At 42.9% G+C, this 11,932-nt stretch overlaps 2 protein-coding genes across 3 annotated transcripts in view; both read right to left on the bottom strand.

Annotated features, from left to right (window-relative positions):
* LOC113451647 (uncharacterized) overlaps positions 1-8,720 on the bottom strand; it is a 211,170-nt gene extending 202,450 nt beyond the window's left edge. The window contains exon 1 of the mRNA XM_087927996.1: positions 8,643-8,720. The gene's annotated coding sequence lies outside the window, so the exon portion shown is untranslated. The remainder of the gene's footprint in view (positions 1-8,642) is intronic.
* Positions 340-8,789, bottom strand: LOC113452885 (uncharacterized). Of its 2 annotated transcripts, none has more exons than XM_087927782.1 (7): positions 8,652-8,789; positions 7,527-8,097; positions 7,144-7,261; positions 6,943-7,025; positions 6,158-6,284; positions 3,157-5,151; positions 340-853 (listed from the first exon to the last, which is right to left on the bottom strand). In XM_087927782.1, exons 2-7 carry the CDS (start codon positions 7,926-7,928, stop codon positions 843-845), a joined length of 2,736 nt encoding a protein of 911 aa, XP_087783908.1. In that variant the 5' UTR covers positions 7,929-8,097; positions 8,652-8,789; the 3' UTR covers positions 340-842. The 2 variants fall into 2 exon arrangements, with proteins under 2 accessions (XP_087783908.1, XP_087783907.1); XM_087927781.1 differs by having other exon boundaries at positions 8,643-8,779.
* Between the last annotated feature and the right edge of the window lie 3,143 nt (positions 8,790-11,932).

Here is an 11,932-nt window from a genome sequence, read left to right as displayed (position 1 = left end):
TTCCCAGCTGCAGCTAATGAAGAGAATAAGGGCCCTTGCCTTCCCCGTAAGCCACGCAACTCACATTGCTCCCTTCTCCATTCCTCTCTGCGTGCCCTAGGATAAAGAGGGGGGGTGAGACTGGGTCTTCCTCCGAATTCCCTCTGCCTTGCTTTACCTCTCTGCTGCTCTGCCCAGCCGGACTTTGCCCTTCCCCAGTTTCTTCCACAGCCAACAGAGCCACAGTCACACTCCCTGTCAGCTGCTCAGTCTCCCCCTCGATTCCAACAGGGCCATGACAACTATAATGCTGATCCAGCCCTCAATGAAATGGAGTTTGACACGCCTCACTTAGGACAATGAAGATTTATAGTGATGTTTTATTTCCATTATTTCAGCTGCCTTTTCAAATTCATGCCTCGGGGCAGCTAACAGCAGTTCAAAATAGCATCTGGTAGCAGCAACAATGGGAAGAATCTGAAAGAAACGATCTTGCTTGAAAAGGGGGCATCAAAAGGAAACAAGTTCCAAAATGGAGAGAAAGCTCAAACTCATGGAAGTTTTAGAAATTTTACCTCAAAACAAGGCGCCATGATGGAGAGACGAATAGGAGAATGGTGTCTCATAGGTGACTGGAGGAAAGATGGAATTACAAAATGGAGGAAGGCAAATATTGAGATTTGCCTTCAAATTCCATGAGGCAGAAAAGAAAAAAAGCTTCATTTTGGTTTTTCAGTTGAGAAGACAGCTCAAGAAAATATGAGTAGGAAGTTAAAAGACTCATCCAGACTAAACAAAATACCAATTTTCTTCTAGATAAAAGAGCTGAAGACTCCCATGGTTTGAAGAGATTAGTGTGGATTTCAATGTGACACTGCAAGAACAAAAAAGAAATTTATATTAATGAAAGAAAAAAACAGAGAAATAGAGCTAAGAAGCGATTGAAAAAGAATAACACCTCTCTCTTGCCCAAAGCCTGGTTCTTTTGAGCCCATTTTTCAGTCTTCTACAAAACCAATGTCACAAAAAAGTGACACAGTTGCTACAAAACTAAAATTGGTGCCCTTTCAACAGTTTGATACAGAAATGTAACTGAGCAGTATTTGAATAAATAGCTTCAAAGCAGCCTGAGTCTCTGAAAACCTGAAGTATTCCCCCCCGCAAATCCTCCCAAAAGTTTTCCTGTCTGTTTTATTTTTAATTCATTAAAAAGAATTTTAAAAAATGTCTCATGGACAACCATACCATATCAATTATATTTTACTCATATCCAAAATTAATTTTATTCCATTCTAATTAAAATCCAATTAATTTCAATTAAACCCAATGTATTTAAATTGAATTTAGAGATTTCCTTATCATGTCATAGAAAGACAAAAATAGCAATAGCCATAGCACTTAAACTTATATACCGCTTCATAGTGCTTTACAGCACAGGTTGCCAACCTTTTGGACCTCAGGGACCACCAAACTCATAATTTTAGATCCCAGGGACCACTAACTGGTTTGGTGGGTGTGGTCTATTTGTGGGTGTGGCTTGGTAGTCATGACTGTCTGAGCATGGCTTGTATGTAAATATAAATATTTATATAAATATTGAATTTTTATTTTTTTAAAAGAGCAACATTTACCCAAAAGCAGGCAAAGCAGGCAGATTGAGTTGCTCACAGAATCATTTAGTGATCTATCTGCCATCGGCTAGCTCAGTCTCTCAAATTTGCTTGCCATGAGTCTGCACTGAATTGGCTTGCAAGCAAACCTTCAGTCCTAATGGAGGTTTATCTGTACTTAAAAGCAAAGCTGAAGATCTAAAGACTAGTTAGAAAGCAAGAAATCCAACCATTTCCTGCTTCCTAGCTAATCTAAATCTCCCGGCACAGCAGAACAGATGATGGTCAGAAAAAGGAAAAATAGAAATTTAGCAGACAAGTTTGCCGGGTAAGGAGTGAGTGTGCGGAAAGGGTTCCTGCGGGCCATGTGGGTGGCGCAGCCTTGTGTGTCTGTGCAGCCCGGATTAATTGCTTTGGGGGGGGGGACGCTCTGGGGGTGAGATTTCTTTGTGGCCCAGCAAAATTTTCTCACGGCCCACTGGTTGGCGACTGCTGCTTTACAACACTCCATTAATCAGTTTACAGAATCGGCATATTATTGCCTACAACATTCTGGGTCCTCATTTTACGGGTCTCAGAAGAGTGGAAGGTTCAATCAATCTTGAGCCAGTCAGAATTGAACTCCTGGCAGTCAGCAGAATTAGCTTGCAATACTGCATTGTAATCACTGCACCACCTTGGCTCTATTGTTTCAAAAAGTATCTTTGAACACAGATTTATCTTCTCATTCTGGTTTTTCTTATGAGAGGAATTCATCATTCTGAAATTCTTTTCACATGTTACGTTGATATATATGTGATCTTCTTCTACGGCTTTTGGTTGAATTATGTTGAATTCCCAGACAGGTAGTCTCAACTTAAAACAGTTCATCTACTACTGTTTGAAGTTAGAATGGTACTGAAAAAAGTGTCTTATGACCATTTTCCACACTTATGACTGTTGAAACATGGTCACATGACTTACATGGAGATGTTTGACAAGTCACTATATTTATGACAGTTGCAATGTTCTGGGGTCACATGATCACCTTTTGTAAACTTCTGACCAGAATCAGAAGCAAAATCAATGGAAAAGCCAGATTTCCTTAATGTTAGTAACTTAATCACTGCAACGATTCCTGAACAAATGTGGCAAGAAAAGTTGTAAAATGGAGCACAACTCACTTAACAACTGTTTCGCTTAGCAATAGGAATTTTGGGCTCAACAGCAGTAATAAACCTGTATATCTACTGAACCTCTTCCCACACTTCCTTTATTGATATGGTTTCTCCTGCATGTGGATCTTTCTATGACAAGCAAAGAGCTTTACTTTATGCAAAGCTCTTTCCACACTCATTCATATTCATGCATTCATATGGTTTTTCCACATCTACCCAGTATGGATTTTTTCATGGGAAGTGAGATCACAACTCTCTTTAAAGTCCTCTCCACATTGCACACACACACACACACACACACACACACATATATATATGGCTTCTCTCCTGCATGGATCCTTTTATGGAATTCAGATTACTGCTACAATGAAAAGTATTTTCACATTCCATGCACTGATATGGCTTCTCACCTGTGTGGATCCTCTTATGGGAATCAAGACGACTGGTACACGTAAAGGTCTTTCTACAGTCCTTACATTGATATGGTTTCTCTCCTGTATGGATCCTCTTATGGGAGGTAAGATTACTACTCTCCCTAAAAGCCTTTCCACATTCAATGCATTCATATGGCTTCTCCCCTGTGTGGTTCAAATTGTGAGAATTAAGACTACTGCTACAAGTGAAGGTCTTTCCACACTCCAGGCATTGATATGGCTTTTGTCCTGTGTGAATCTTTTTGTGGGAGGTAAGAGCAGAATTCCACTTAAAGCCCTTTCCACATTCCACACATTGATATGGCTTCTCTTCTGTGTGGATCTTTTTGTGGGAATTAAGACTACTCCTATAAGCAAAAGTCCTTCCACACACTGTACATTGATATGGTTTCTCTCCTGTGTGAATCCTTTTGTGGGAGGTAAGAGTAGAATTCCACTTAAAGCCCTTTCCACATTCCACACATTGATATGGCTTCTCTCCTGTGTGGATCTTTTTGTGGGAATTAAGATTAGTGCTACAAGTGAAGGTCTTTCCACACTCTATGCATTTATAAGGTTTTTCTCCTTTGTGATTCCTTTGATGTATTATAAGAGAATGATTGTAAAGGAAAGTTTTTTTGCACTCCACACATTGATATGGCTTCTCGTCTGTATGGATGCTTTTATGGTGAATCAGAGCATATTTACTTTTAAAGCTCTTTCCACATTCCGCACATTGATATGGTTTCTCTCCTGTGTGGATCCTCTTGTGGGAATTAAGAGTACTGCTACAAGCAAAGGTCTTTCCACATTCCATGCATTGATAAGGCTTCTCTCCTGTGTGGGTCTTTTTGTGGGAATTAAGATGACCAGTACAAGTAAAGGTCTTTCTGCACTCCATGCATTGATATGGCTTTTCTCTTGTGTGGATTCTCTTGTGACGGTTAAGATGATTGGTACACGTAAAGCTCTTTCCACACTCCTTACATTGATATGGTTTCTTTCCTGTGTGGATCCTCCTGTGGGAATAAAGACTACTGCCACATGTAAAGCTCCTTCCACACACCATGCATTGATATGGCTTCTCTCCTGTATGGATCCTTTTGTGTGAGGTAAGAGCAGAATTCCACTTAAAGCCCTTTCCACATTCCACACATTTATATGGCTTCTCTCCTGTGTGGATCCTTTTGTGGGAAGTAAGATCACTGGTGCAAGTAAAGGTCTTTCCACACTCCATGCATTGATATGGTTTCTCTCCTTTGTGGATCCTCTTGTGGGAATTAAGATTAATGCTATAAGTAAAGGTCTGTCCACACTCCATGCATTTATAAGGTCTTTCTCCTTTGTGTATTCTTTGATGTCTTATAAAAGAGTCATAATAACAGAAGGTTTTTCTGCACTTTGTGCATTGATATGGCTTCTTCTCTGTATGGATGCTTTTATGGTGAATCAGAGCATATTTACTACTAAAGCCCTTTCCACACGCCATGCATTGATATGGTTTCTCTCCTTTGTGACTCCTTTGATGCCTTATAAGTGAGTAATTATTAGAAAAGTTCTTTCCACACTCCAAGCATTGATATGACTTCTCACCTGTGTGGATCCTCTTATGGGACTTAAGATGAGTCTTACGAGTAAAGTTCTTTCCACACTCCAAGCATTTATAAAGTTGTTCTCCCTTGTGATTCCTTTCGTGACTTCTAAGAATGTGATTTTTACAGGTCTTTTCACACTCCCTCCAAGTATATGCCTTCTCTTCTGAATATATCTTTTTCTGAGAAATACGATGATCGGATTTATTAAACATCTTTCCAGATTTCATGCATTTATATGGTCTTTCTCCCGCATCGATGTTTGTACGGTTAGGAAGCCAATTGACCCGAGGAAAGCCTTTTTTAATTCTACTTTGTGATTGCTTTGTTTTATCACTCTTTGGTTGCATCTGATCTGCTTTTTCCCCTTTCTTATTCTTATTCTCTTGCCCATTAAAGCCTTCAAAAAGAAAAATGAAAATGAAATATATCAAGAATAGGAGAACAATCACATCTTTTCTTATGAAATTTAGCCAAAGAATAATCAATATATTTTGGATTCTTTGCTGGCAAATATGAAGGCTTTAGCAAACTAAGGTTTTAGCAAAGACCCATTTTCAAATGTATCTCTACTGACACTCATATAATAGGATTAGATCATATCACAATGAATCTAAGCTTTGACCTGGGACTATTTCATGGTGCCACAAACCCCTGAAGTCCATTGGACACAGTATCATGCTGGGTCAACAATATACCTACCAGCTCCCCAACTTCATTGGAAGTCTCATCCCCGCTTGTCTGCAGAGCAGAATCTTTGAAAGTGGAGGGGAATTTCTGGATGGCAATAGCTCCCCACCCTCAATTAGGCTGATGCCAAACTTGGTATACAAGTGGGCACATTTCAGAGAAGGGACATGGCACTCAAGACCCATCTAGGACCAGGTGGAGGTATGAACATCGAACCCTAGTAAGCAGAACCTTGCTCAAGAGATGATATCATCCCGATGTGTCCCTCAGATTCTTGCTAAAATCTTCTATGGCATGAAATGTTGCATTTTATTACCAGAAAAAGAAAAGCCAATTCCTTTATGTGAAAAGGCATTCTATACAGTTTTCCAATTTTTCTTTCAATAAATTTCCTTCTTCTATAAATTCAGTTTGGTGAAACAGTTAACACATCACGCTAGAAACTGAGTGACTGTGAGTACTAGTTCTGCCATAGGCATGAATGCTGGCTGGGTGACTTTGGGCCAGTCTCTCTCAGCTCAACCCATGTCACAGGGTTGTTGTTGTAGGAAAAACAGCAGGAGGAAGGAATACTGGGTTGTCCACTGCCTTTATTATTATTTACCAAAATATAAAGGCTGGATATAAATAAATAAGTGATGTTTTATCAGTAATCATAACTAAGCCCCCCACCCCATGATGTTTGCGTGTTTCTGAACAGAGATAGGGATTCTTACCCAGAGAAAACAGATTCCTGGAAATCTCCAGCATGACTTCTCCATGGAGAGCTTTTTGGCCAGCATCCAGTTGAGACCACTCCTCCTTGGAGAAATATACAGCCACGTCCTCAAAAGACACAACACCCTGAATAAGAAAACAAGTTTTCCTTTTAACAGATAATCCCAAGAATAATTTGCCAGTTTTCTTCCAATTGAAAGAGATCCAGTGAACAAAATAAGCATCTTTTGCAGAATTCATTGTGAGATCACTTGTAATAGTATATGTCAGTGATGGTAAACTTATGGCTCGTGTGCCAGAGGTGGCATGTAGAGCCCCCTCTGTAGGCAAATATGTCTTCTCCAGCTGGTCTTTGGGTTTCTGATGCTCCACACACATGCATGTTCCGGATTGGTCACTCGGCGCAGAAAAGCTTCGCTATAACTGCTGTATCTATGGAGATTCTCAGTCACCAGGTCACAGTTGTCCCAAATGCTTTTGAAAAGGCAAAAAAGTATTTTTTTGTAATGGTGTGTGGGAATAACCCTGGGAGACAGAAGGAAGAAGCCCCTATGCTGACAAAGGTCTGGTCAATGAAACCTGATGGCGAAGCAGGAGAAAAGGAGAAAGCGTCTCACAAAGGATCCCCTCAGAAGGGAGAGATAGGCTAGGCCACCTATCAGTTTTGAATGACCGGATGTCAGATTCATATTGCTTACAAACAGCAATTTATTACAATAAACTCTAGAACAAAATGAAACCCATCCAAGATTCATGGAGATTTTCCAATCTTTTTCCTCCTTACCTGAAGTTGCGGTTCAGCCAACCCTTCAGCCCCACCACAAAGAGGAGGTGATTCTAAAATTTCCAAGGATAGTTTTCTACTCTCTGTAAGACAGGAAAATGGTGGAAGCAGATTTGTTCTAAGGAGAGAGATTCCAATCAAGGGGAGCAAAAGAATCAGCTAAATGTTGAAGTCACATTATACAGAAAGAGCTTATCTTACCTGGCGTGCTTTCATTCCTTTGATCTTTGTGTAAAGTCTCCCTGAACAGCAGCTCTTGGGAAGGTCTGAGTGAATCTTTCCTTCCCTTGGGATATTCACTCAAAGTTTCCAAGGATTTCTGGACATGATGTTATACAAGAAACAAAGAAAGAGTACTAAGGAATTATCATACTGAACCTTTAAATAAGCATATATATATTTATTTGTTTAATATTTATTTCTGAAACACAAAACAGAATGGAAGAATTGCCCCAAATACATACTCTGGAAGAAAAATGGAACAACTGGCCTTAGGTATTAATAATCCCAGAGAACTCTACGAAAAAGGAATTAACAAATTCAGAGAGATTCTCTTTAGAGATGAAATGTTTACATTGTCACACCTGCATCTTTTCCGACTCCTGGGCCAAGAGGAAGCCTTCGGCCAGGGCCACTGCCTGGGAACTGGTCTCCACTCCACACTCCCGCACCCATTTCTCCATCTCTGGGGGAAGGACAGCTAGGAACTGCTCCAGGAGCACCAAGTCCAGTATCTGAGCCTTCGTGTGTCTTTCTGGCTGCAACCATTGATGGCAAAGGTAGTGAAGCTGAGTGCAAACATCTCGGGGACCCCTGCCCTCCTTGAATTGCACTTTTTTGAAGTGACAGCATTGAACCTCTGAACTGTTGGCTTCTTCCTCTTGGCTCTTCTGCCCAGGACTTGCCCCATTCTTCCCGTATCTCCAAGGCTGAGTAGTTGGAGGGCCTTTTCCAACTCCCGCATGTGCTGAGCTTTGTCCATCCATTTTCTCTCTGGTCTCTAATCTAGTTCCAAAACGGACTGATGAATTTCCAAAGTCTTATTAATCACAAGAGGTCTAGCCATATGTCCGAAGGCCATTCAGCCCTTTTACCACTCAAGATATTTGGACTCCAGAGGAACCAGGAAACATTTCCAATTTACCATTTCCATATCTGAAATGGACAACACAGCGAGTTCAATAGGGTGACAAATCTGAACATTGAGCAACCTCTTCCTTCTCCTCCAAAACAAAGAAAGAAATCTAGCAATATCTGTAAGGAGGGGGTATCTTATTCGGAAGACTGACTGCTGCAGTAAATTCAGGATTGCCCTTCCAGATAAGCTACGAACAAGGACTGAAAATATTGGATAAATACATTTAGAAAAGTTTTGGACTTCTAGTGTCTGATTATTTACTCTAATAATTTCGCTTCTCTCAGCCTAGGAAAGAGGTGGGGAGAGAATCCCCTTCTGAAAACGGGGCCACGAAACATGCAGGAAGCTGTCAAGGAGTCAAAAGGCTGCTTGGAAAGTAGAAATCTCTGCTTTCCAAAGCTCCCCCGCCCCGCAGGGTTGGAGGGTAAACGCATCCCTCGTCTCTGCGGTCCTCATTCCCCCGCCCTCCGGAGCTTGGCTTCCTCCCCGGCCTGGCCCGTGCATGCACAGGGGCGGCAGGGGAACATGGGACCCGGGATCTCCCTTTCCCATAACTCCGAACCTGACGAACTTTGGCAGGTCGCCACGCTCGCCTCCAATAGCAACGTCTGGATTTCCATCCGTGTAAGATTTCCCTGCAAACTCTTGGGACTTCTGGAGGAAACTCCGCCCGAGGCTCCCAGCGAAGGGGAGCCGGATCGGACACGGTAGAAAAGCCAGATGCTCTCCCAGACTTTTCGGGGGAGGGGGAAGGGGTGGGAAGACGGGCACAGGGAAAACTTGTGACGTGGATAAAACAAGGGGCATGCTCAGTTTCCTTCGAAAGCGGGGAGGGGGGGAGAGGCGGTGCCCAGCTCTTCCAAGGGGACCGAGGGAGCCCCCTGGAGGATCCCGCGAGCGATGCCAGAGGACACGCAGGGACTCGGGTGATGGGCATTGGACTAGATTTAACCTAGAGGATAGTTGAAGAAGAATGTGATACTTGAGTTTGATATTTTGGAATATTTGAAACAACAATGTAAATAATGTATCCTTACGATGTATATTGACTGTTTCCTCCTCTGATTTGATTGCTTGTTGTACTCTACCAGGGGTGGGATTCAAACTTCTTAACAACCAGTTTTGTGGGCGTGGCCTAATTTGTGGGTGTGGCTAAGTGGCCATGTGACTGGGGTGGGTGTAGCTAGGTGGCCATGTGACTGGCAAACCAAATATAAGTGGTCCTCTCTTAATGGCCAGTTGCTTAGCAAGTGTTCTAATTTACGACTGACCTCCAGAGTTTCTGGTGTTTTGACCTGTTTTTCGTGTTTTGATAGCCGTACACACACACACTTATGACCAGTTACAACATCCCACACAGTCTTGTGATTGAGGTTTTCTATGTTTTTTGCCAATTTCCAACAATTCCTTCAGGTTTCCAGTTAAAAATACCCATTGGTGAAAATGGACTTGTTTAACAACCAGTGTTTGCTTAATGACCACAAGGTTCTCTTAACAACCATGGTGTTTGCCTAACCCAGGGGTCTGCAACCTTGGCAGACCAATGACAGAGCCATTTTTCTATTTTCTTTTAAACAGGTATCTCTGTCTTTCTTTCTTTCTTCCTCTCTTTTTCTCATCTCTCTCTCTCTCATCTCTTTCCCTTTCTTCCTCATCTCTCTTTCTCCCTCTCTCTGTTTCTCATTTCTCTTTCTCTCTCTCATCTATAACTGCTAAGACTGGAAGCTGTTTGTTATTTCTTTGCAGTTTTTTTCACACACATTTGTATATATGTATCCAGTACTGTTTCTTCCTTTCCACTATGTATTCAAAATGGGCAATGATTTTATGTGTGTATGTGTAGCATGTATATATGTGTGTTATGTATGCGTATGTGTGTGTGTGTGTGTATGGTATCTAGGTTTCTTTGGGTATTTTCCCATGTCTTAATATTTGTGCTTTTATTATTGTGACGTTTTGGCAGAATCTTATTCTGCCACCCTCAGGCTTGTGTATTGGGTTCTTTTTAATTTTATGTATCAGGCTTAGCAGCTGTTTTTTGTTTGAATTTGGTGCCGGCTTTCTGCTTTATTTGAATGTTTTTTTCCTCATCTTGATTGGTTACAGGCTATCCACTGCCAATTACCACATAGTAGAAGGATAAGGTTCATAATAGTGACCTGTTTTCCCTTAAGTGACTCTTTGAGGTATTTGCTTATTGACATGAAGATAAAATGAAACCAAAATTGCAGCTGTAGAAACATAAATTAGAAAGACTTTCAATGGATGCATGCATCCATTGCCCCCAATGTCCGTAGCAGACCAGTGGCTCATTTTATTAGCAGATTTTCCCATGCCAAAATCTCCCCAAAAGACCTTCCCTGGCAAACAACCCACTGCATGCTCGCTCTGCCCCGCGTTACTGAGACAGGCAGCTGCCGTCGTTTGGGGCCCGAGCCTTCCAAGGTGCAGCCACAGCCGGGAATGGGAGCTCTGCTTTCCCCCAAAGGCCAACAAACTTTGAGTCCAGCCTCACACCGGGCTGCCTCTGCCCGTATGTTGCTGTGGGTTTCCCCCATTGAGTGGACTGGCTCACCCCATTTGGAGGCCAAGAGCGCAGCGCCGCTTTGCGGGGGCTTCTCCTGGGGCGAGGGCTCGGCTCGGCACTGGTCCTAAAGCCGGCAGCAGATCCACAGAGCAGGGAGTGGGTGCCGGGCCAGATGGAGAAGGTCAGCCAGGAGAAAAGTTGCGCATATCCCCATATTGCTTTCTCTGTTTCTCCTTAAGAAGCCTTGTCCCCTCCTCCTCATTTGTGAAGCACACTAAGTTTAAAGGTGCTCCTCGCGGAGAAAGGAATACGGGGAGATGCACAACTTTTCTCCAAGAGGACTGGTCTCTCTTTCTCTCTCTCTCTCTCTCTTTTGCCTCCACTCTTGGCACCAAAAAAAAGCCAGTGGGAGCAGCAGTTGAGGCAGGTGGTCACCTGTCCAGGGGCTCACGCTCATCATACCTGCAGCAGGTGGGGGATGCAGCAGCAGCAAGGCGGCAATGGTGTTTCCGGTTGCATCGGGGCTTCTGGGACCAGTCTGTTTCTGTGCCTCCCCCGCCATTCATGCAGCCGCATATGTGGTGCATCAGGGCTTCCAGGCTCTGCTCCCCACAGCTGCTGTCAGCTGTCCTGAACTTGATCAAGGGGCGCCTTGCTGACATGAGCCTCTCCACATGATCTTTCCTGCTTCTGTTTTTGGGTGAACAAAAGTTTCTTTCCTGTCTCATGCACAGAGGTGGATTTATAGCTGTGCAGATGCAGATAGATTCCACAAAACATCCATAACAAAGTACATTTATTGGTACATCAGGTATCTTCCTAACTCACATTTGTGATGAAGTTCTTCTATAATGACCAATCCTTTGTATATCAGCCTTGGAGGTAAAAGATGGTTATCTCCTAAGCCATCTCGTAGCAAAAGAAAAAGCTGCTATCAGTTCATGAGTCCAGGCAAGAATGGAGGGAAACCTCCTCCAACCCCTCGAGGGTCAATTTAGTGACCAATCTGTTCTGTATGGACATTTACATTCTTGAAATCCAGCAACCCTGATTGGACGAGTGCGCAGACACCAGATTGGTCGAGCGCGCGGCACTGATTGGACATTCGGAATCGACCGCGATTGGCTGAGCCGATCACGGGCGATTCGAACGGCTGTCATTGGCCGCAGCGCCCGGCACCAGATCCATATAAGCCGCGACTTCACCCAGCCACACTCACTTGTTTTAAGCCTTAATAAATGAGCTGAACTCAGGTCACTGCCTCGCGTCTTTTGTTCGTATCGGCCAATACGACACAATCCGTATTACAGATGTGGCCACATGAC

The sequence above is a fragment of the Pseudonaja textilis genome, chromosome 2, assembly GCF_049901715.1.
Source record: "Pseudonaja textilis isolate UNSWEBS1 chromosome 2, rPseTex1.2, whole genome shotgun sequence".
In the NCBI taxonomy this organism is placed as follows: domain Eukaryota; kingdom Metazoa; phylum Chordata; class Lepidosauria; order Squamata; family Elapidae; genus Pseudonaja; species Pseudonaja textilis.
The sequence above is the reverse complement of the archived record's forward strand: the minus strand, read 5'-3'. Positions and strand labels throughout refer to the sequence as shown.

Coding starts and splice junctions, on each gene's coding strand:
- LOC113452885 (XM_087927782.1), bottom strand. CDS start 7,928: ATGGATGGACAAAGCTCAGCACATGCGGGAGTTGGAAAAGGCCCTCCA. Junction 7,026..7,143: donor AAGGAATGAAAGCACGCCAG/GTAAGATAAGCT, acceptor CCTGTCTTACAG/AGAGTAGAAAACTATCCTTG. Junction 6,285..6,942: donor TGGCTGAACCGCAACTTCAG/GTAAGGAGGAAA, acceptor TTTCTTATTCAG/GGTGTTGTGTCTTTTGAGGA.